Below are 23,465 nucleotides of genomic sequence, written 5' to 3'. Positions count from 1 at the left end.
TCAGATCTCGATTCAGCTTTTAAGTGGACTCAAGACTAGCTTGTGAAATTTAATATTTCACAATACGGTCATGCACTATGACCGAAATAACAAAAAATCACCCTTTTATATCAATGAACAAAAGTTAAACATAACAGAATCTCAAAGTGATCTTGCAGTAATGTTCTCAAGCAATCTGAAATGGAAAAATCATGTAATAAAATGCGTAGGTAAAGCCAACCAAATGTTGGATCGGATTAAAAAATGCTTCGTTTGCTTAGATATTAGACTGCTAAGAATTCTTTATGCTTCTTTTGTGCGACCACTGTTAGAGTTTGCAGTTCGAGTTTGGTCACCTATTCGAAAGGGAGAAATTGAATTATTAGAGAGAGTTCAACATCGTGCAACTCGATTAATACTATCACTTAAAAAAAAAGAACTATGAGTATTGTCTAAAAGCTCTCGACTTGACTACCTTGACAAAAAGAAGACAACGAGGAGATATAGTTCAACTTTATATATTCTTCAACGGTTTTAACGATTTGGAAACAATAAAAAAAAATTAGTATTCAAAAAACTCAAACAAGAGGTCACAGCTTTAAATATGTCAAAGAAATCACTAAGCAAGCATGTCGTGAAAACCTTTTATTTAATAGATCGGTCAATTTATGGAATAGCTTGCCAAGTGAGTTGGTTAAAGCACAATCAGTTAACAGTTTTAAAGCAGGTCTTGATTGCTGGATGAGCAGCAATTAAGCGAATCGGCTGTCATAGTGTGTTGATACCACTCACTGGCTCACAACAGTTACAGCATTTACTAATAATAATACTAATAATATTAATTTTACTTTATTAAATTTTTTTAACTAATCTAACACAAAATTGAAAGTTTCATTAAGTAACTGGTTGTTTTAAGTAAAGCGCTGGTTAGTTTTGTAAAAATTGTTTTAATTTTTTCATGTGTAATTAGTGTTCCAGCAATTTTTTTATTTTATAGTTATTATTATAAAAGTATACTAATTCTTGATTTGAGGATGAGTTACGCTTTAGTGTTTTGGGTTAACAGCCATCAAACTTCAATTGTGCTTTCAATTGCTGTTAGTGATAAGCAAATGTTTACTGACAATAAAAGAATAGGTAAGATCAAATGGATGGATGAAAAAGAAAGATACCTCCAGAAGGGTGGTCTTCACACGATGGGCGTGTTCTTTCAATTAGTGGTAAAAATTATAGATTCAGATATTATTAAGGGCATTTTGCTATATATTTTTTTGGTACCTCATTAATGCTAATACTTTTGTTAGACAAGAGAATTGATTTGAACAAGGAAGAAAATAAATTTTTGACAGAAAAGGATAATTTTTGAGTCAGATCGTAGTAACAGTCCTCCTTCATCAAATAAAAGTAATCATGTGTTATTTAATAAAGAATCTGCACCAAAGAAATTAAAAATGCAAGTTTGCTACTCTGAAAACAAATTGAAGCAGATGGTTAGCATAGCTGCAATATGATTTTATACAACTTCGTTTTTTTTTTAATTTTAATAGCTTAATGATAAAAGTATTGAAATGTCCCAAAAAAAAGGCTTAATTGTTATCAATATATCTGTTTGTCTTTTTATTTTTCTGATAAAAAGGTTAATATTTCATTTGTAATTTTTATGGATTTTGTGTTATTGATAATATTTAAATTTTAAAAGCATAAAGATTGCATAAATATAAGATTAAATTAAAAATAAGTTTTCCTAACTTGTTTTATTGTGGCTTAAGAATATATAACATTACGCTCTTAATATTTATTAAATAGTTGAACAGTTTCTGTATGTGTACGCCTATGTGTCACATGTCTTGATAATAAACAGAATATACTATGAACAAATGAAAAATCAACATTAATTCACTAATTTACTATGTCTTTTCTAATTAATAATCTTAGAGGGAAGATTATGCAACAAAATCATTTGACAAAATGATTTTATCAGCTTTTTCAAACAATAGCTACAGTGAAAATGAAGTGGATAATGAAAACCTACACTGTAAAAAACCTTGTGTTGAAAACTAACACTTGATCATATGTTGTTTTCATTTAACACAAGGTAATGTTAAATTTTATAACCATCGTTCTAAAGCGCATGCGTTAAATGCAAATTCAACTTTCTTGTTGACACAAGATAGGTGTTAAAAGTTTTTCAAAAAACGCATGCGTTAATTGTGTATATTTTTAAGTTTTTCGTTTGTTTTTTTACTTTTAACATTTTTATCAATATTAGAATAAACAATGGGTTACTTTTGTGTATTTTGTGAGTCAAACTTAGAATCATTAAAGACTGTAAGTGATCTTTTAAAACATTTTCATTATCGCCATGGTATTTCTTCAACACAAAATTGTAAAATTCCTTGCAGACAAGGTGGTTGTTGCAGAACATATGACAGTGTCCATGCCCTTAAAATTCATTTATATAGAAAGCATCCAAGTGATCCTTATACGGAATATGAAAGTATAAATATTTCTCCTGTTGAAAGGAATGATGATCTAATAGATCAGCAAGGTATTTATACAACAGCACATGTTGATAAAGATAGCACTAGTAATATTTATTCAAGTGCATTATATGGGGAAAATATAAATGAAATGATTTTAGATGTTTTAATGACTCTTCGATGTCATAACACAAGTGAAGTTGTAATTCAGTATGAAGGAAAAAGTGTTCAAAATATTTTATCCACAGTAATTGAAAGTGTACAAAAAGCAATGCTCAATAAGGAAGCTGACACTGGCAGAGTAAATGATGTGCTAAATGATATTGAATATGAGTGTGTAAAATGTAGTTTAATTACATCTAGTTACTTGCAAAGAAAATACTTACAACAAAAAGAGATGGTTACACCTATTGAAATAACTGTTGGGTTCAGATCTGAGATGCGTCATAAAGTTTATAAAAATAATATGATAAGTTATGTAAATGAAACTATGCAATATCTTCCTATACTAGAAACCATTTCTATGGTGCTTTCGAAGTACACTGTTAATAAAATAGATAGTAACATTAGTACAAAATTAAATAAATTAACTTGTTATAGTGATGCAGAACAATATAAGAATCACCCTCTATATCAAAAACATCCAAATGCTCTTCAACTTCAAATATACTGTGATGATTTTGAAACAGTAAACCCATTAGGTTCAAAAACTAAAGTTCACAAAGTTTGTGCTGTTTATTTGTCTATAAAAAATGTTAACACAAAGAGATGCTCTAAATTGGCAAACATATATCCTGTAATTTATTGTTTTTCGGCTGATGTTGCAAAGTATGGATATGAAAAGATTTTAAAACCACTAGTAAAGGACTTGTTAGCTCTAGAAAAAGGAGTTCAATTGTATATAAATGGAAGTTACGCTTGCATATTTGGTGCAGTAGTTATGTGGTCTGGGGATAATCTTGCATTGCACCAGATTTTTGGATTTAGTTCAAACTTTAATGCTAATAAGAGCTGCCATTACTGCTATACAACAAAAGAACAAATGCAACACTCTTTTTATGAAGAAGAACTAGACTTAAGAACTAAAGAACGTCACATTGCCGATTGTCAAGTACTTGTTGATGATACTGAATATTTTAAATTGTCTGGTGTATATAAAAAAAATCCCTTGTCAGAAGCTTAAGTATTTTTCTGTTCCTAATAACATTTGCCCAGATTCAATGCATGACATACTTGAGGGTTGTTTACAGTATGAATTAAAAATAGTTCTTCATCACTTATTACTAATTGATTGCCTGTTGACCATTGAGGAATTCAATGGCCGTCTGCTAACTTTTAATTTTGGCATTGATAAAAAAACAGGCCAATGCCAATAACACGTGAAAAACTTGTTTCTAAAGACAAAAACTTAGGTATGAATGCAACTCAAAGTTGGTGTTTAGGAAAATTTTTTTGTTTGTTGCTTGGCGATGTTGTAGAAACTGATAACCAGTATTTTCATTTAATTCATTTATTATTGGAAATATGTGGAAAAATCTTTGCTCCAAAATTGACTATTCATTTAATAACTTATTTAACAGAGATGATTAGTGATCATCACAAGTTGTTTACAGAAATATTTTCTGGACATACTGTTATTCCAAAACAACATTTTCTTGTTCACTATCCTACCAAAATTTTACAACTAGGACCTTCACCAAGTTATTGGTGTATGCGATTTGAAGGTAAACATGCTCCTGCAAAGAAGCAGTGTCACATTTTGCACAACTTTACAAATGTTTGCAAAAGTATTGCATGGCGCCAGCAAATACAATTACATCTTGATTTGTCAAATTTTGCTAGAATACTGAATGTAGAAGTAGGTCCTGGTCTTGAAATTATGCCTGCTTGCTTACCGTTGCCAATGTCTGTTTTTAGTGAAATTTCACTATATCAAGAGTATTTTTGTGCAAATTATTTAATCAAAGATGGTGTAAAGTACATGCCAGACTTTCTTGTAGTTTTAGGGCTCACCAAACTTTGTCTCCCACGTTTTGGAAAGATTCTTTATGTACTTGTCCTTGAAAACGAATGCACACTTATAGTTGAAAAATTTTCAACCATACATTACGATGCTCATATTGCTGGGTATAATGTATGTAAAACATCTAAATATACAGCTGTTAAAATAGACAATTTATTTGATTCTCATGTACTGTCATTGTCAACTGGTTTCAGAAAGTATTTTGAAGAAAGTTTTGTTATAACAAGGCATGAATATATTAACCTGGATATATTAGCATGATTTTTTATTTTTGTTATTGGTTTGATTTTGTTATTGATTAAACAAAATTAAAATAATAAAATTTTACAAATTTTTTCAAATTTATTTTTAAAAAACTATGCATTTGTTAAGTTAAGTTGATAATGTCATTCTAAATAAGCAATATTTGTTCAAACAGGGATAAATTTCTTTGTTTTATTTCTTTTAACAAAGATTTTTCATAACAATGGAGGAAATTAATAACTTCTTAAGTAAAGTTTTTCCAGTAGAAGATATTAATCGTCTCTTACCTCTTCTGGTGGAGTTAGGTGCTAGTTCAATCAGGGCCGGTCTTAGGCCGATTTGACCGATTGCTCCAAATAGGGCTCCGCGCTTGGTAGGGGCCCCGCAATTTATAGCATATCATTATAAATGGCAGTAATTTTTTTTTATAAATTTCTATCAATCTTAATATAATTCGTACAGTTAACGCTGAACGTTTAATGCGCATGGTAACGTCTATTGTTATTTTTAGTTTATCTTAGTTATTGCGGTATATGGTATAAAATATATTATTTTCCAATCTACTTTCGAAAGTTCCAGAAGTACTTATTTCCGAAAATTCACGAGGCAAGCAATGAACATGGCGGCAGCTTTTATATTGTTAAAGATTAAGCTGTATTTACTTTTGAAATGTTTGTAATATATTTTTTGTTTGTTTATGCTATAATTATTTTTCATTTTGTTTACTATTAGTTTTATTTACTTTTGTTTAACGCAAACTTTTCTCGCTTTTCAGTAAATATTTTATATTTAAGACAATATAAATTTTATTGGATAATTTTAAGACTCTTAAAAAAAAAAAAAATAATCTTATAAAATAAAATAGTTTAATTAAACTGTTTAATTAAACTATTTTATTTTATTGTGCAATTTAGTAGTAAAAAAAGAGATAAGTTTTTAGTTTTGAAGAACACAAGCCAAAATATGAGTAAAAGACAAAGGGACGTCGGTAGAAAATATCTAAGTGGTAACATGAAGAGAACCTTAGCTAAGGTAAAGAAAACTGAAGCAGAAAAAGAAAAAGGTGCGTTAGATAAATATTTGAGTAAATCAGTAGATCTGTTTGAAACTGAAAAATCAGACAAACAAGTCGAGTCAGACGACATTGAAACAAATATTTCTAAAGAAATTACATCAGAAGGTAGTAGTAGTTTTCTTTCTGGATGTAATGCTCAACAAAATACATCTGAATTATGTATAAATATATCTGTTAACACACACAAGGATAATGAGGATATTTCAGAATCAAGAGAAGAAAATTCAAACCCAGCACTATGTGATATTTTAAAGATAAAAGATGACCCTGCTACATGGCCAAATAAAATAAATCAAAATGTCAGAGATTATTTAGTGAACGAAGGACCCCCTAAGATCACTGTAGAAAATTTTCCGCAAAGTGAAAAAGGGTTACATTTTTCGAAATTTCATTGTAAAAGAAAATTAAAAAATGGGGAAGTTATAGAACGACCATGGCTAATATATTCTGAATCATTTGATAAAGTTTACTGTTACTATTGCAAACTTTTTGACACAAATTCTGATTCTGCACTTGCTACTTCTGGATTTGACAGCTGGTCAAATATTCATACAAGATTAGAGGATCATGAAAAATCAAAAAAACATTTGCAATGTACACTTATTTGCTATGAACTGCAGCAAAGGTTATCTACTGGATTAACTGTTGATACATTAAATGAAAAATTAATAAGACAGGAAACAAAACGCTGGAATCAAGTCTTTGAGCAACTTGTTGCTTCTGTACAGTTTTTGGCAGAGAGGAACTTGGCATTTCGTGGGTCTGAAGAACAAATTGGAAATCCACATAATGGCAATTTTCTAGGCGTCATTGAATTGCTAGGAAAATTTGATCCAGTTATGCAAGATCATATACAGAAAATTATTAACAAAGACATTCATGATCATTATTTAGGCAAGACCATACAAGATGAAATTATTGATACTATAGGCCAAGCTGTTCTACAGGAAATTATTGCTAGAATTAAGTAGGCAAAGTATTTTGCAGTGATTCTTGACTGCACTCCTGATATCAGCCATCAGGAACAGATGTCAATGGTGCTAAGATATGTCGCTGATGGCACACACTCAGATGTCCCAGCAGGAATTTATGAACATTTTATAAAGTTTATTATAGTTGAGAGCAGCACTGGTGAAAATTTATTTAACACTCTTGTGAAAGAAATTGAAATGCTAGGACTAGATGTTGAAAACATCAGAGGACAAGTGTATGACAATGGAGCTAATATGAAAGGGCACAATTCTGGAGTGCAAGCACGACTTTTGGAAAGAAATTCACGAGCTTTCTATACTCCTTGTGTGTGCCATAATTATAATCTTGTTCTAGGAGATATGGCTAAAACGTGTTCAGATGCCATGACATTTTTTGGAACCCTGCAGCGTATTTACACCCTTTTTGCTTCATCTACAAAAAGATGGACTGTTTTTAAAAAGCATGTGAAATGCCTGTCTGTTAAACCATTATCAGAAACAAGATGGGAATGTAGAATGCAAAGTGTTAAAGCTGTACGATTTCAAGCCGCAGAAGTGTGTGATGCTTTAGAAGAACTAGCAAAAAGCATAAATGATGCTCAAGGGAAAAGTGAGGCTGAATCATTAGTAAGCCAAATGACAAATTATAGGTTTCTGGTTGCACTATGTTTTTGGCACTCTTTATTGTTTCAAGTAAATTTTACTAGCAAGGAACTTCAAAGCAATACCATAGACATTGTCGCGGGGCTGACATCTTTTGAAAAATTGTTTGATTGGTTGAAGACATACCGAGAGACAGGCTTTGAAGCAGCATTGATTGATGCCAAAGAGCTTGCAAATGAGTTAGAAGTTGAACCCATATTTCAACAGAAGCGCTGTTACAAGAAAAAGAAAATGTTTCTTTATGAATCTTCTGACGAACCAATTTTAGACCCCAAGACAGAATTCCGGAAAAATTTTTTCAATCAAGTTGTAGACAAAGCATTGCAATCTCTTCAACCACGGTTTATGTAGCTGAAAGAACACCATAAACTTTTTGGATTTCTATATAATTTTCAAAATATGTCTAAAGAAGATCTCAGAAAACATTCAGCCGACCTAGAAATTGCTTTGACAGACATTACAAAAGATATAGAAGGGTTCATGCTTTCCGAAGAAATGGAGGCAATTAAGCCAATACTGCCCGTTCAACAACAAAAACCCAAAGAACTCTTTAAATATTTGGCTTGTAATGATAGGTCGACTGCATTTCCAAATTTGTTCATAGCCCTAAAAATACTGATGACAATTCTAGTTACAGTCGCTTCTGGTGAAAGAAGTTTTTCAAAACTAAAATTAATTAAAACCTACCTTAGGTCAGTAATTAACCAAGAACGACTAAACAATTTGGCACCAATATTAATTGAATCTCCTATAAGTAGAGAAATTAATTATGAAAAAATTCTAAAAGATTTCGCAAGCAAAAAAGCAAGAAAGATCCACTTTGACTTATAGATTATTTGTTTATTATGACAATAACAAGCACTGTTTTGTTTAAATTCATTGTAATATTTTTATTATTGTTTATTGATTCGTTTGTGGAGTTATGTTTTTTTGTATAATAAATGAGTTTCAATAATTTTATTAATAGTAGTTATTAGACACTAGATAATCGGTCTCGAGTCTCGATTTCTCGTCTGGTATCGTTGCGATACCATACAGTATCGGTATCGAAATCACGCGATACTGGTATCGAAAGTATCGTTAATGTTGGTACCGTTTAGTATCGTTTGGTCTCGATGCGATACCATACAGTATCGATATCGAGATCACGCGATACTGGTATCGAAAGTATCGTTTATGTTGGTATCGTTTGGTCTTGGTGCGATACCTTACGGTATCGATATCGATACTAGTATCAAAAGTTATCGGTTATGTTGGTATTGTTTGGTACCGATAGTATCATTTGCTATTGCAACTCGGGTCATCATGAGAACTTCCATGTTATTTTTATAAACGATTTTTAATTTGAAATAGTAAATTCGTATAATTAATAAATATATATATGGCTCATTTATTATAAAAAAAAAAGTTCTCTAAGCTGGTTGTATGACATCATGTTTATCATTTAATTTCTCATCTGGTATCTTTGTTTTAATTTAAATAATTGTGTGGTGCCACTTCTGTATTTTAATTTCTCATCTGTTATCCTTATTACAATTTTTTCTACCGTGATTAAAAGGAAAGAAAAGATTTTCTCAATATTTATTTCTATATTAAATTTTTACAAACTATTAAATTATGTTAAACAGTGTGTAAGGGCGGACAAAAAGGTAAGGGAGGGCGGTGGTATTCGGTGTAACTACCCCCTTCCCCTACCTAAGAAACTTCAAACTTCAAAATATTATTGATAAAATTAAAAAGATAAGAAAAAATAAAAAAATTTATGTAACCATTCAATATATTTATTATTACTAACTATCTTATAATCTTTCTAAAATCATTCTAAATATCAAATGAAACAGTTGTTTTATTTTGAAAAAACGCAAACCTTATTTTTTATATTTTTTTTGGTCCGACTACCCCCCAAAGAAAAATGACCTGGATCAGCCCCTGCAATGAGTAATTTTCCATGTCGTTATTCCAACTCTATCGAACTTTTATTCCATTCAAGTGAAAATTTTCACGAAAACCCTCCTATTAAACTTGAAATGGAAAAATACCAAAAAACAATAAGATCCAAAAATGCAGGAAAAACTGACACCTTAGCATGGTGGAAGCAGCATGCAGCGGAACTTCCTATCCTTTCGGGTGTTGCAAGATCTTGGTTGGCAACTCCACCAACCTCTGCATCATCTGAAAGAGCATTTTCTGCTTCTGGCCTTGTCATCACTGATCGTAGATACAATCTCGATAGTGACAAGGCAGATAAGCTCGTATTTATAATGCAGAACTATTCCGCTCTTGAAAATTACATTAAAAAATGGCCCATCGAACAAGAAAATGAAAGTGATATAGAACATGAATCAGACTTATCTTTGCCAATATTAATAGAAGAAAATCCTAAAATACCAACGAAAGTTTGGCAAAGGAAAAAACAACGAATGGACGATAGCCAAAGTATTGTAGATTATTAAAAAACAATAACTAAATCTCTAAAAAGCAATTGTATTTGTATTTAGTTTATAAAAAATTCAATAAGTCACATTTTAATTTTTTGTTTTTTTGTTTTATTGAGTCTCGATTCGAGACCATGCGATACTATACGATTCTTTTTATTATCGGTATCGTTTGGTATCGAAGCGATACTGATAGTATCGGCACTGGAACATAAGCGATACCACACGAGACGAGACCTTCCTTCTCGGTATCGAGTGGTATCAAACCGATACTGATAGTATCGACATTAGTATATAAGCGATACCACGCGATACGAGACCATTCTTCTCGGTATCGACTTATACGATACCGATTATCTGGTGTCTAGTAGTTATTGTAAAAATAAAAAAATCAGGTGGGCCCCGCAAGCATTCGTTAAATTGGGCCCCGCAATTCGTAAGGCCGGCCCTGAGTTCAATGGAAGATTTGCAGTTTTTGAATGTTGAAACAGATCTCCCTGATGTGCTACCTCCTATAAAGAGACGGAAATTAGAAGCAGCTTTAGCATGCTCAAAATCTAATCCTGTTCAATCGCAAAGTGGGTGCCTCATTGGTATGTTAATCCAATTTATTTTTGATAAAAGTTATTCCATTTTTTCGTCATTTTTTATTGATGTGCCTTGAATATAGTAACAGTTTTGTATATGATTTACTTTATGCTATACTATAGAAACATCTGTCGTAACTCCTGTTGCATGTACCAAATCAAGTGGTTCAAAAAAGATTGTACTTAGTTTTTTATTATTTTATTGTAGTTTAAGTTTTTTTATATTTCGTTGTTGCATAATATATTATTATGTATATTTAACTTATATACATTTTTTACACTTTTTTAATTTTCAAGTTGTATAAATATTTCATGTAAGTTTTTGAATAAAAATTTTATATGGTTGCTAAATGATTCTGGGTATTCTAGTTGTAATAAACAGATTTATACTTTTTGACTAGTTGATGAACTACAAAACTCGTCTATTACTTTCTTCTATTAGGTTGTGTCAATACTGGATGCAATTGAAAATCACCCTTTAAAAAAAAATATTATCATTGAAGCACAAAAGATTGCAATGGATGATCACTTATATCGTCTCCTTGTTAAAGTAGCTTGCTCTTACTTAATTGATTGCTTTGGAAAGTAAGTGTTATAATAATATTCATATGTAGATATCATTACAATACATGATTATGTATTTATGTTGTTAAATTATTTTTGTACCATTAGTTATGTTAACTATCTAATTAACATAAATTATTATTATTAGCATAATTTCTTATATATGTATAGCTAATATATATATATATATATATATATATATATATATATATATATATATATATATATATATATATATATATATATATATATATATGTATATATATATATATATATATATATATATATATATATATATAAACTGTAATATTCTTTTCAGCTATCCTCCACCAGAGCATCAATTAGCCATGGCAAAAAGTATTGTTTCAACTTTTAAGTTCAGGGCATGCCGAAGCGGAAATGGATATGCAAGTTGTTTGTTTTGTTTTTATCAAAATTAAGTAATAGTATACTATTGTTATAGGCTCTAATTTGTGAAACCAGCATTTAAGAAAAAACACAATCACTGCATCAAATTTACATGAGTTAATTCTATTGTCAATGTCTCAACAAATTATCTTCTTGCAGTATTATTGATGCCGTTCATTGTGATGATAATTTTAAGATTTGTTTGTTTTTTATTAGTTAGTTCATTAGTTCACAAAGCCTATTAATATTATATGATTGATTTTGATAAGTTTCTTTATTGCCTTCTAATTTTTTTTTTTCAAAATAGGAATTATACTATTGTCAAGGAACATCAAAGGGTTTTCTGACTAATCGTTTTAGAGAAATTTATTGTCGTTATCCAGCAGATATAAAAAAATACAGATGTCGCAGTAAAAAGAGTATGTCAATTTTTTATTGTCTAGTTAAACGTTTTTAATTGTATAATATTGTATAATTAAAATATTATAAATTCATCTAACACAATTTTATTGATACATTTATATATTTTTTTATTTTATATGTTCTTTAAAATACTCTTTGTTTTGCAATATATTGTTATTATTAGGTAATGAGCTTATTGCTGTTGGAGATAACCCAATTGAAATGAACATTGAAGAGTATGAATTAATAAAGACAAAATTAATGCATCTTGTTTATACAGATCGAAATGAAAATGAGATTGTAGAACTGATGAACAAATCACGTTTATGCAGACAAATGTGGATTCGAAATGATTCACCAACAGCTAATATGATACTAGAGGAATTTCCACGATTTTTGGACATTCCATTGTTGGTAAAAAAAAAACTTCATTTGTTACTAGACAAGTTTTCTGGAGGGGTATTTGTAGTTTCAATTTTTATATTATATAAAATATTTTTTAAACATTGATTTGTTCTATTCAGTTAGATGATGAACTTAAATCAATTTATCGAAATTATGCAGAAAATATTCCAGTTTTATTAGAAACAACAATTTCAAAACAAATAATTGCATACTGTAAGCTGACTGGCAAATGCATAGACATTATTGGCGAAACAGATACTGATGGGAATAGTAATACAGGTAAATAATCTTTAGAAAATTTCAAACAAAAAAGTTATACTTATAAATCATGTCTTTATCAATGTAAATTATAATGTAATTTTAATTTTGTTTAGATGCATTGGTACTAAAATCTTTAAAGGCTCTTGTTTATCTCTTGCCAACTATGGGAAAATATCGTGTTTCCACAAGTGCAGCAATGGTTTTCCTAATTGAACAACTAAAGGTATGATTCATTTCCAAATCTCATTAGTTCCTTTAATAAATAATATACCAATAGTATGATAATAGTTTTTAAGAAGTATAAAGTTCAATTATACTAACAAATCTTCTTTCTCTCATTATTTTATTTGTGTTAAATTTTTGTTTGATATGACTTACTTAAAACTTAAAAATTTTTTCAAACTTTTTTTTTTAGGATGGCGAGACTCTTGAAATGTTTTTTGATCGCTCAAATCCAAAACAGCAGCCTTTCATTTTGTCACGTGGATTGTCTTTTTTCGTTGTGTGTGATAGAAAAGCAATTATAGTTAAACCTCCGAAAGTTTCTGTTGCCTTTGATTGTCTCTTCAATACTTTTTTTGTATTTAATCTTGAATATCCAAAGCAACTACAAGTTCTATATAATTTCTTTCAAGATTTAATTTATAAACTGCCTGGTTCCACCACTAAAGCACGTAAATTATTCGAAGAGATTTCTCATATGTAGTATATTCAGCTCGAAAAATTTTTGTCAAGAAACGCTAAAGCCTTAAAATGATGCTGACAGTTTTTACTTAAAATGATGCTGACAATTTTAGACAGTAGTTTAGGACATTTTAGTAATTTAGCCTCTTCTTCTTCTTTGAAAAAATTTATGAATGATAACGCCAATCTAAATATTTTATGTGAAACTACATAAATTAAAAAGGTGCACGATATTTTCAGTGAATTTTAAAAACATGTTTCAATATTTCATATTCAAACTACAAACATAATATTTTATTTAAATATATGGATAAAGTATATACTAACATATATCATGTAAATTCGGTTCTGATGTTAAAACGAAGTTATTTAACATACTTTTTGTATTTTATTTTTTAACAAAGCTTTCATTAAAATGAAAGCATACCTCCATTATAATATAGAACTTGAATTAAAAATCATCACGACTTTATTTAGTCGTTTAGTTCAAAGTTGCGCCGAGTAAAATAGGTTTTCAAACGTGTTTTATAAGTAAAATGAGTATAAATAAAAAAAAAACTAACTGTACGATTAATCTCCAGATTATGCTTAAATTCCTACACAATGCCTTGTGTTGTTTGTTTAACACAAGGCATTATGTTGAATTAACATCATCTTGTGTTGTTCATATATGACAAAAGTTTTGTGTTGCGAAACACACAAGCTTGTGTTGTTTTAACACAATGTTTTTTAGAGTGTAGATAAAATTCCCTTGCTGTTACAACCACAAAATGTCCCAGCTGTTTTAAAACCTGCAAATAATTCAAGACTAACAATGACGACTTCAAGTTGTTTGCAGTGCCATCAATTGGCTTCCACTGTACAAAAATATCGCGATGGTAACCTTTGGTGTTATAACTATTAATTGACAAATTTTTGTTAATTGTTTTATTTCCTCGTGTTTTATTACTTATTACCTTAATCTTAATTTGAATAATAACAATAACAGCAAGAGGTATTGGGTAGTGTAAAAGATTTTTAATTTAAATCATTTAACATATTTAAAAATCATACATAATACACCTCACTTTGATAAAACTGATAAACAACAATTCGAACCATTTAAATTTGTGCAACTAATAAAATAATATAAATAGTTTGTTAAATATATCTAAATATCAGAATCCTGATACTCTACAGAAATTGCTGCTATGACTATACAAGCAGAGGAACATGCTCAAATTAAAAAAGAATATGAACGAATGACACAAATATTATGTAAATTGAATGATGGTAAGTTTAGCTTCTTTGCACTTTTGATAAAAATATTTTTTTAAATGTGTTTATTTATGTTTGCCCAGCTCAGTTTTGAGAAAGTTTATATTTTTGTTAAAAAACTTTACTATGGAAAGTGCTATTGAAAGTGCAAAGTTTGACATCAGCCCTGAGCCAATCTAGTTCAGAGTGTTTAGACAGTGATTCTCCTATTGTTTTACCCCAGTTAACAAGTTTTGCGGCACATACAACAAGCCTGAGTAAATCTTTGAAAAAACCGTCGGCAAATCAGCAAAGTAGGGACTTTTTTTTATTTCGTTTAATTCAAGAAAAATCTGAGAAAGTGTTTTTTTGCCTATTGATATTAAGTTTAGTTCTACCAAACCAATACAGGTTTGGACATAAAAACCGAAAAAGTGTTTTTCTTTGCTTTGTCTAAATCTATTTTGTTATTAGGGTTATAGTTTGTTTCGCTGCATTTTTAAAAATAAATTTTTAAACTTATAAATGCCTTTTTAGAGAATCAACATTTTATTGTAAATTCACTATCTCCATTAAGTGTTGCGCAGAATGCCTTAGGGGTTCAACAAATTGATGAGGTATACATATAAATTGTAGTACTGGAACATTTTGAAATATTTAATTATTATTTACTGTAATTATTATTAACTATTATTGTTCCCATTACTAGAGTTCAGGATGTATTTTTAAAATTTGAAAACTGTTGAAAACTCAATTATATATTCAGGTCGACAAAAGAGTGCCGTACTGAATATACAAAAGTAGTTTGCCAACGTCTTGTCGGTAAAATTTTGCTTTTGAGTTTTTGCATCCTGTTACAAAAAGGGTAATAGTTAATTGGCAAAGCAAAGATAGATCGGCTTTTACATCTGCATTGCCGATCTATTAAGTTTGTCACTTTTGCCAAGTAAATACATCAAAAAGAGAAAACATTTTTATTTGTCAAATGCTAGTATGATCAGCATCAGATACGTGTAAATGTTGGATGACTTGGTATATTTTTACCAATTAAAATAAGTTTTATTTATAACTTTTAGATTGATCTGGGGTTCGGTATCACAGTATCGAACACGAAGCTTTCCATGATTAAGTCGACAAGAGCAACTCATCTTGCTAGGCTGCTCATGAATTTGATATTCACCCAAGAGGAGATGGCACAGAGTTCAGTAACAGGTCGTGTTTGTAATTCTTCAAAAGTAGCAAATAAAGCATTGAATCCATCAAAAGTTGCTGCCCTGTTGGGTAAGATTTCAAACTAAGCCATTTGTAAAAATTATTTGTACATCATTTTTTTAATTGGCATTACTAAACATTATATTTTTATGCCAATAATCAATGCGTTACTTTATGTATTACAAGTTTTGTATTTCCTGCTTTGTTTTGTAGCGTATGTTCAGAAACAATATCCTGGAGCCGATAGCAGGATGATAAAGCAGTCAATGGCTGAAAAGCTGCAAGATGTAGGGAAATTCAAAAGGCGGCAAATGAAAGGCAGTATTGTGGATGAAAATGAATCAGGAGATATTTGTTAGCAATAAACTTTTTCATTTATGTTTTCAACAAGATTTAAATTTTACTTCATTTATTGACTTTATTCTGCAAAAGCGATCCCGTTGATAAAGAGAACTCAATAATATTAGCAATTTACGTGATAAAGTTTGCATTTTATGGTATATATGTTAATTAAAAAAACATGAGATTTCAAATAATTCGAAAGCTAAACATGCTGTTTTACCATGGAAAAACCATGGAATTTTAAATTCTTATTTGTAACACGAAAAACCATGAGTTTTCCATGGAAAATCTGTGATAAAAATCCATGGAAAAACCATGGGTATTTGAAACACGTTCCCATGGAAAACTCATGGTTTTTCCATGGAAAACTCATGAGTTTTCCATGGGAACGTGTTCCAAATACCCATGGTTTTTCCATGGGTTTTTTTCATAAATTTCTATGGGAAGTTTCCGTACGGGTTCATCTAACTTTAACTGGTCCTTGTTTTTTTTCAATACTGCATCGTAGCGATTGTATGCTAGCTTAAAACTTTTTAAAAGATCGCTGGGGAACTCATACTGATGAATAACTATGTCATGAGAATTGATGTGATCATAAACTATTTTTTAAGAAATAAGAGATCTCTCTTGCAGATTTTCGACCAACATCTTTTTGTTGACACTGAATCCTCGTTCTATCCCAGATTGGCCATGAGATAACACAAAAATGATAGCACAGACTTTCCACAATGCTGAATACTTCAGAGTTTTGTGTAAATAGACAGCAAGAAATTTATCAACAAACCAGTTAACTTGTTAAAACACTCAAACTTTTCATTAAATCGAACACTTTCTGCACTTACAAATTCATTATATTGTTGTTTTTGCATCATCTGCATAATCGGTTGAAAGCCATTTTAATGCACTTAATCTCTCAGCTAGAGTCTTGACTTTAACAGCGGATACTTCCTTGTTTTGAACCATTTCATCTGGAGACAAAGATGAAGCATTCCTCACTAAAGAATATTTCAATGGGCATCTTTCTTGTAATTTTTGCAATAACACTATGATAATCTGCTTACATTCCATTATAAACTCTAATTTCTCTTCTGGTTTACAATAAAGAAAAGGTAGCATCTGTTTTAGTGCTGTTACGAATTGAATTTTGTTTACATCTACGTGGTTATTTTACTTACCTACTTCAAACTTAAATAAACTAAATGCAGTTGCAGCATCATTTAAAATGTTTGGTTTGAGAATCATTTTCATCAAACTTCGCAATATGCTTTCTAAACTGTTAGATAAAAATGGAACCATAGGTCTGTCTGTTTGAAATAGAACAAGAAACCCTTTCAATTTTTTATCAAGATCTTTGAAAAACTGCATTCGCAAAGGTACAAAATTGTGAAAATGATCTACCAGAACTTTACAGCTCTTATACTTAGGACGTCTGCTTTTGCATAGTGATTCCCAATACTTTATAACTTTAAACGTGTTTGGCAGGCCCAGATTAACCTATAGGCAGACTAGACACTGCCTAGGGCCTCAGGATTTAGGGGGCCCTCAAGCATCAGGAGATCCAATTCCAAAACAAATAAAAATTTTTATTGAAAACTTTTAATAAAAAATTAACAATTGTGTTGAAAACAAAGTGAACTTTGTATATTTCGAGTTTGCAAATAAACGTTCATAATTTAAAATTATTAATTTGAAAAGCATATTTTTTCTACGGGCGCCATCTCATTAAAATCACTTTAGTAATTTTTTAGTGAAAACATACACCCCTTCCTTGTTTATTGATAATTTATGAAATTATAATGTAGGGTATAATCAAATTTTAACTTGAATTGAAACTTGAATTCTATTTTTACAGAATAAACTAGAAACTTAGATAAAAAATGATTTTTTAAGTATAGTACAATTTAAAAATTAATGTAAGAATTTTATTACTGCATTATTTCATTCATTTCAGAAAAGAAATATAAGAATTCTAGACTTTTTCCTTTATTTTAGAAAAAACTAAAAAATGAAGAGAACATATGAACGCGGAGCTCAAAAACGTAAGAAAAAAGCTGAAAAAGATGAGGAAGTCAAAAAATTACCAAAACTTGATCAGTTTTTCATTTAAGTAAATGAAAATGCTACTGGATGGAAACAAATAATTTGTTAGCAATCACTGAAACATCAACTGTAGCTTGTTGTGAATCATCTATAATAAGTGCAATAACTTTAAATGATCTGAGTGCTCAAATTATTAGACAGAGTGATGCCGGACTATGGGCTGATTTGTCTATGAAGGATTTTCAATACGGATTCAAAAGGGGCCTAAAGTCTGTCAGAATACAAATGACACATTTTTGGCTTCAAAAACGTCGTATGCAGAAAACGATCGTTATTATTCAAAAACCTTTTCACTAGCAAAATAGCCGATTGTGAAGAATTTAAAAGAGAATGGTTGATATATTCACCATCGCTAGGTAGTGTGTTTTGCTTTGTGTGCAAGCTGTTTAGAATTTCTCAGTTCGCCCTAGCAACGAATGGATTTAGAGACTGGAAGAATTTGTTTTCATAGTTAAAAAGTCATGAGAATTCACCCGAACATAGAGAAGCTTAGATGAAGTATTTAGAGCGTAAAAGTAATTATAGTGTAAAAAATCAGCAGGACTCTGAAATCAAAAAGGAACGAAATTACTGGCGACAAGTTTTGAAACGAGTAGTAGCAGTGATTTGTACTTTAATAGAAAAAAACCTGGCTTTTAGAGGATCCAACGAAAGATTCAGCAAAGAATCCAATGGTAATTTTATAGGGTTACTGGAGCTTATTTCGAAGTTTGACCCTTCTCTATCTGAACATGTGGAAAATTATGGAAATGTTGGATCTTGAAAAACTAATTATTTGTTAAAGACTGTTTGTGACGAACTCGTTGCACTGATGGTCAAGTAAGCTTTACTGTCTATTAGCAACGAAGTAAAAACTTCAAAATATTTTGGTTTATCCGTCGATTCTACACCAGACATTAGTCACAAAAGTCAGCTTTGTATTATCTTGAGATATGTTGATGATACAACATTTGAACCAATTGAAAGATTTATCAATTTTGTGCAAGTTGAGGATCACTCGGGTGAGAAATTAGCTGAAGTAACTAGCAATTTTTTGGATTCAACTCTCAGCTTGTACATATCCAACTGTAGATCACAATCATATGACAACACGCCAAACATGTCTGGAAAATATAAAGGTATGAAGACAAAAATTTTGAATATCAATAAGTTGGCCGCCTTTTTGCCGTGTGCTACACATTCATTGAATTTAGTGGGTTCATCTGGTGTTGATTGTTGTATAGAGTCAATTAATTTTTTCGGAATAGTTCAACAAAAAATATAACTTTTTTTCGTCATCAACCAAACGATGGGCTGTTCTAGAGAAATTTTCAGATAGGTCTGTTAAATCTTTGTCTGAAACCCGATGGAGTGCTCGTGCAGACTTTGTGAATACAATATATCGAAACTACGAAGACATAGAAGATTCTTTGAATGAAAGCGCGGAAGATTCAAGCTTTGACTCGAATTCGAGAGCGGAGGCACATAATCTGATTGGAAAGATGGACGAATTTGAATTTGCATTACAAACAGTTTTTTGGAACACCGTCCTGAATCAAATAAACTTAGTTTCAAAATGTCTACAAGATACAAAAATTACCCTAGACACTTGTTCGAATTTATACTCATCTTTTGGTGATTTTTTTTGATAAATTAGTTGGCGATTATAATGTTATTGAAAAAGTTGCAAAAAAGTTGCTTCCAGACACCGACTACACAATCAAAAAGCAACGAACAAACAAAAGATTTCCAGATGAATCTCAAACACCACAAACCAAATTGACTCCTAAAGAAGCATTTCAAACAAATATATTTGAGAAAAATTTGAAAATAATCAGTGTAAATTTTAAAGAACGGGCTAAAGCTTATCAGGATGTTTTCGCACTATTTGGATTCACCTTCTGCTAGACGCGCGAGTCCTCATTCAGATGAAGTGCCAATACCAACGTTTCACCAACTACCAGAACTCGAAGATGACAATGTTTATCTGATCAATAATTTGATAACAATTTAAATGAACGGGATGGTGATTATGAAGGAATGTCATCAGTACCTCAACGTTTCAGACAAGAAGAATTAAATGATTTGGTTAGAGAACTCAACTTTTCAAAAGCAGCTTCTGAATTACTTGCTTCCGGATTGAATGACAAAAACTTGCTGGAAAGAGGAACAAAAATTACTTATTACCGTACAAGAGAAAAGAATCTTTTTCCTTTCTTCTCTTAAGAAAACAATCTTGTATATTTTCATTGAGTATATTTTCTTGTATATTTTCATATTTTCTTGTATATTTAACATTGAGTAATTTACAACTGACAGATCATATCAGTGTAAGGCAGACATTTACTAAGTTACTAACACAAAACAATAACACTTTATCATGCTTTAAATTGACGAAAAAGTAAGGCTATATTCTTGTTATATTTTTTATAACATGAACTTTAATTAATAAGATTAATATTAAGCGAACGTAAATTATACATGATTTATTAATTTTTTGGTATCCCCTTGACACATTTTTCTTTAAAACAGGAAATTGTCTTTAAAACGTTAAATGCACACAACCAAATAAATTTATTAAAAATAACTGACCATTACTATATATGGCACTAATCTGACCATTTTTATATATGTGTCCTCTGTTTCAATAGCTTTTAGTAAACGGTAATTTACTACCATTTACTAAAAATTCCTTTTGTTACTCGAAATTTAATTCTCTTAAATATTTTGACACTAATAAAGGACCTCCCTTCCCCGTTTTTGCCTTAATGGTGGTGAGGAGAATAGTTATTTTTATTAAGAGTAGTCAAGTTTTTGATGAAGACCTTTTACCAGAATAATGAAATGTAAAACAATGATTTGCGTGTATAAGAATTTTTTCTTTTTAATATTTATAAGAATTTAACATATATAAAAATTTTTTCTTTCCTCAAAAGTGTTGCAAATGCAAACTAAGCTAATTAATTAGTTAAAAATCTTATAAAATTTAAGTAACTCGATATTTGAAAAATGCGCTAAACTACAATATTAACCACCCATTTAAAAAGATTCCCTAAATTACGTACAGCAAATTATTAGGCTTAAAATAGAGAAAACTTTAAAAAAATTGACCTAATTGCATACATTTATATCATTTTAACTGACCAAAAATTACAATAAAAGGTAATCAGGTTTCTTTTTATAAATCGTATGAATGCGTCAATCGTAAATCCTAAAGAAAAAAAAAGGAACTATGATACTATAATTACAACAACAACAACAACAAAAATCACAAAACACCACATAAAAACTGAAAATCGATTTACCTGTTTATAGTAACCCATTTTGACATGGCAGTTAATATAAACATTTATCGAAAATGTAACAATAAAATCTGTTTCGAAGTACAAAAGGATTAACAATACTATATATATATATATATATTAAAAAAAACAAATTTAAGATATAAATTGCATTTTTAGCATAATGTTGTCTTGGCTTTCAGTAAATAAATAAAAGCAGTAAGTACCAATAATGAAACAACCTATTATTCATTTTTTACAATAGTCACCAACATGAAGGTGTCTATTGTTAAAAATGAATACCAACACAAAACATCACAACAATAACACATAACAATAGAATATTTACATCCTTCATCCTAAAATCCAGTGAAGATAACAAACCAAATTAAAATATGAAAGGCAAAATTAGAAAACCAATTTAAAGTTAACTATATCTATCTTTTTACTAAACATATAAATACATAAAAGTATATTTGTTTTTATATTCAATATTAGTTATTCAATTACTTCAAATTTAGGACATGAAAACACCCTAGATTTAAAGATCAAGGTTGCATACTCTCATACACATTAAGCTAAACATTAACAGACATTATTATTTTTTTTTTTTGGAGAATAATTAAAAAAGGCTAGACAACACAACCAAGTTCCAAAGCAACTCCGCCTAGCACTAAATGCTGCCAAGTCACAACTCTGCTATAAGTACATCGCTTGGCTGGCAAGGTTATCAATCTTGCTCAACATAATGCCAAATGACAATACTTTGAAAACATGGAAACAACATAATTTAAACATATATACAACTATAAACAAATATGGTTTTATATAACACATTTGATTAATAATCTTTTCAATTTGATGAAGAGTAGCTTGTTCAGCTATTAGAAGTGGGACTGAGTGGTGAATGAAATCTTCCATCATAAAAAATTTGTATGTATTCCAGAGATGTAAAGGATTGTCAGGTTCACAAAAGGTCAAAATAATTGAAAACAACTGTCTAATTTTCTTTGACATATGTGTTAAAACCGCCTCAGAAAGAGTATTCTGCCATTCAGTGTCATCTTGCAACAGGCCTTTCAAAACACATGCTTCACGAAACGTTTCAAGGACAATACCATTAACAGTATGCACATCCTCCCAAGATGTTGCTTGTTTTGCTTGTAAAAGTAACAGTCTAAGAAAAAACAATTCTCCAGTTAGATTAACTTTATACATTCTTACTATCACCTTATTACCACCCCTTTATCTAACCTTCCATTTACAATGTTTATCATCAAATATAAAGTGATAAGGAATGTCTACATACGAATAGCAATATGCTCTTTCATTTTCAGTATTTAACTTAAACCATGCCGTCAGGTGCGTATCACATTGAGCTGCACGATCTAAAGCCATTTGTTCTGCTCCTTCTCTAAAATACAATAATTGATTTTCAGGTAGATGTTTACCAAGTCACAGCACTTTAAAAACACGGAAAGAACATAATATAAACATATGTACAAACTATAAGCACAATAAATGTGTTTAAATATGTATATAAGGTTAAATATATACTAAAATAAATAAATACCTTATGTAACACATATTAACACATACACAAACAGTAAAAAAACACTTTACATTATTATAAAAACACATTGATAAAACAACTATAAAGCACTTATTCACACACATACATATCAAAAAAGCATATATGCAAACAATAAACGTGTGCAAAGAAAAATTCTAAAAATGACGCAAGAAAATTTAAGATAAAAATATATATTTACAAACAATTCTTTTTACCTTCTTTTTTTTCTCATAAGAACTGTAATCTTCATAACAACATTTAACCTTTACATACAATAACATGTGACATGCATTGTCAGTGTTGGCACAAAATTTTAATTTATTTTTCTAAATTTTCTAAAAAAGAACAAAAATAGTTATTAGCATCACAGAAATTTCAAAGTAGTGATAACCATTTTATGAAAATAGCATCAGTATAACTTTAAATAACATCCATACCTCTATTTTCCTTCTAAAAAATAAAATACTATAAATTAAGTAATAGACCGACCATAAACCGTATTACGGGTTGCTTTTTGCTAGTGAAAATAAAACTGCTAAAAGAAAAACTAAAACAAACAAAA

At 30.0% G+C, this 23,465-nt stretch overlaps 2 protein-coding genes and 3 pseudogenes across 3 annotated transcripts; 4 read left to right on the top strand and 1 right to left on the bottom strand.

The window, feature by feature from the left end:
* Positions 1–998: 998 nt before the first annotated feature.
* Positions 999–16,034, top strand: LOC145187670 (uncharacterized; annotated as a pseudogene).
* On the top strand, positions 10,327–11,820 carry LOC145197845 (uncharacterized; annotated as a pseudogene).
* Positions 12,028–13,445, top strand: LOC145185712 (uncharacterized). The gene is made up of 4 exons (XM_090101330.1): positions 12,028–12,244; positions 12,355–12,514; positions 12,610–12,719; positions 12,912–13,445. The coding sequence occupies exons 1-4, from the start codon at positions 12,053–12,055 to the stop codon at positions 13,200–13,202; spliced, it is 753 nt and encodes a 250-aa protein (XP_089957456.1). The 5' UTR covers positions 12,028–12,052; the 3' UTR covers positions 13,203–13,445.
* A 1,941-nt stretch (positions 16,035–17,975) lies between the features above and the next one.
* Positions 17,976–18,521, top strand: LOC149883300 (zinc finger MYM-type protein 5-like; annotated as a pseudogene).
* Positions 18,522–20,945: 2,424 nt separating this feature from the next.
* Positions 20,946–23,274, bottom strand: LOC149883299 (uncharacterized). Of its 2 annotated transcripts, XR_016456077.1 has the most exons (4): positions 23,119–23,274; positions 22,640–22,744; positions 21,355–22,507; positions 20,948–21,260 (listed from the first exon to the last, which is right to left on the bottom strand). XR_016456077.1 is itself a non-coding variant. In XM_090099299.1 (3 exons), the coding sequence occupies exons 1-3, from the start codon at positions 23,151–23,153 to the stop codon at positions 22,030–22,032; spliced, it is 618 nt and encodes a 205-aa protein (XP_089955425.1). In that variant the 5' UTR covers positions 23,154–23,274; the 3' UTR covers positions 20,946–22,029. The 2 variants fall into 2 exon arrangements, 1 of the variants encoding a protein (XP_089955425.1); XM_090099299.1 differs by having other exon boundaries at positions 20,946–22,507.
* Between the last annotated feature and the right edge of the window lie 191 nt (positions 23,275–23,465).

Source organism: Hydra viridissima, unplaced genomic scaffold (genome assembly GCF_058129835.1).
Source record: "Hydra viridissima isolate aposymbiotic clone 2 unplaced genomic scaffold, HvirCarnegie_v1 scaffold_10, whole genome shotgun sequence".
NCBI classification, from domain to species: Eukaryota; Metazoa; Cnidaria; class Hydrozoa; order Anthoathecata; family Hydridae; genus Hydra; species Hydra viridissima.
The sequence above is the reverse complement of the archived record's forward strand: the minus strand, read 5'-3'. Positions and strand labels throughout refer to the sequence as shown.

Coding starts and splice junctions, on each gene's coding strand:
- LOC145185712 (XM_090101330.1), top strand. CDS start 12,053: ATGAACATTGAAGAGTATGAATTAATAAAGACAAAATTAATGCATCTT. Junction 12,245..12,354: donor TTTTGGACATTCCATTGTTG/GTAAAAAAAAAA, acceptor TGTTCTATTCAG/TTAGATGATGAACTTAAATC. Junction 12,720..12,911: donor TCCTAATTGAACAACTAAAG/GTATGATTCATT, acceptor TTTTTTTTTTAG/GATGGCGAGACTCTTGAAAT.
- LOC149883299 (XM_090099299.1), bottom strand. CDS start 23,153: ATGAAGATTACAGTTCTTATGAGAAAAAAAAGAAG. Junction 22,745..23,118: donor CTTATGAGAAAAAAAAGAAG/GTAAAAAGAATT, acceptor ATTGTATTTTAG/AGAAGGAGCAGAACAAATGG. Junction 22,508..22,639: donor GAAAGAGCATATTGCTATTC/GTATGTAGACAT, acceptor GTTTTTTCTTAG/ACTGTTACTTTTACAAGCAA.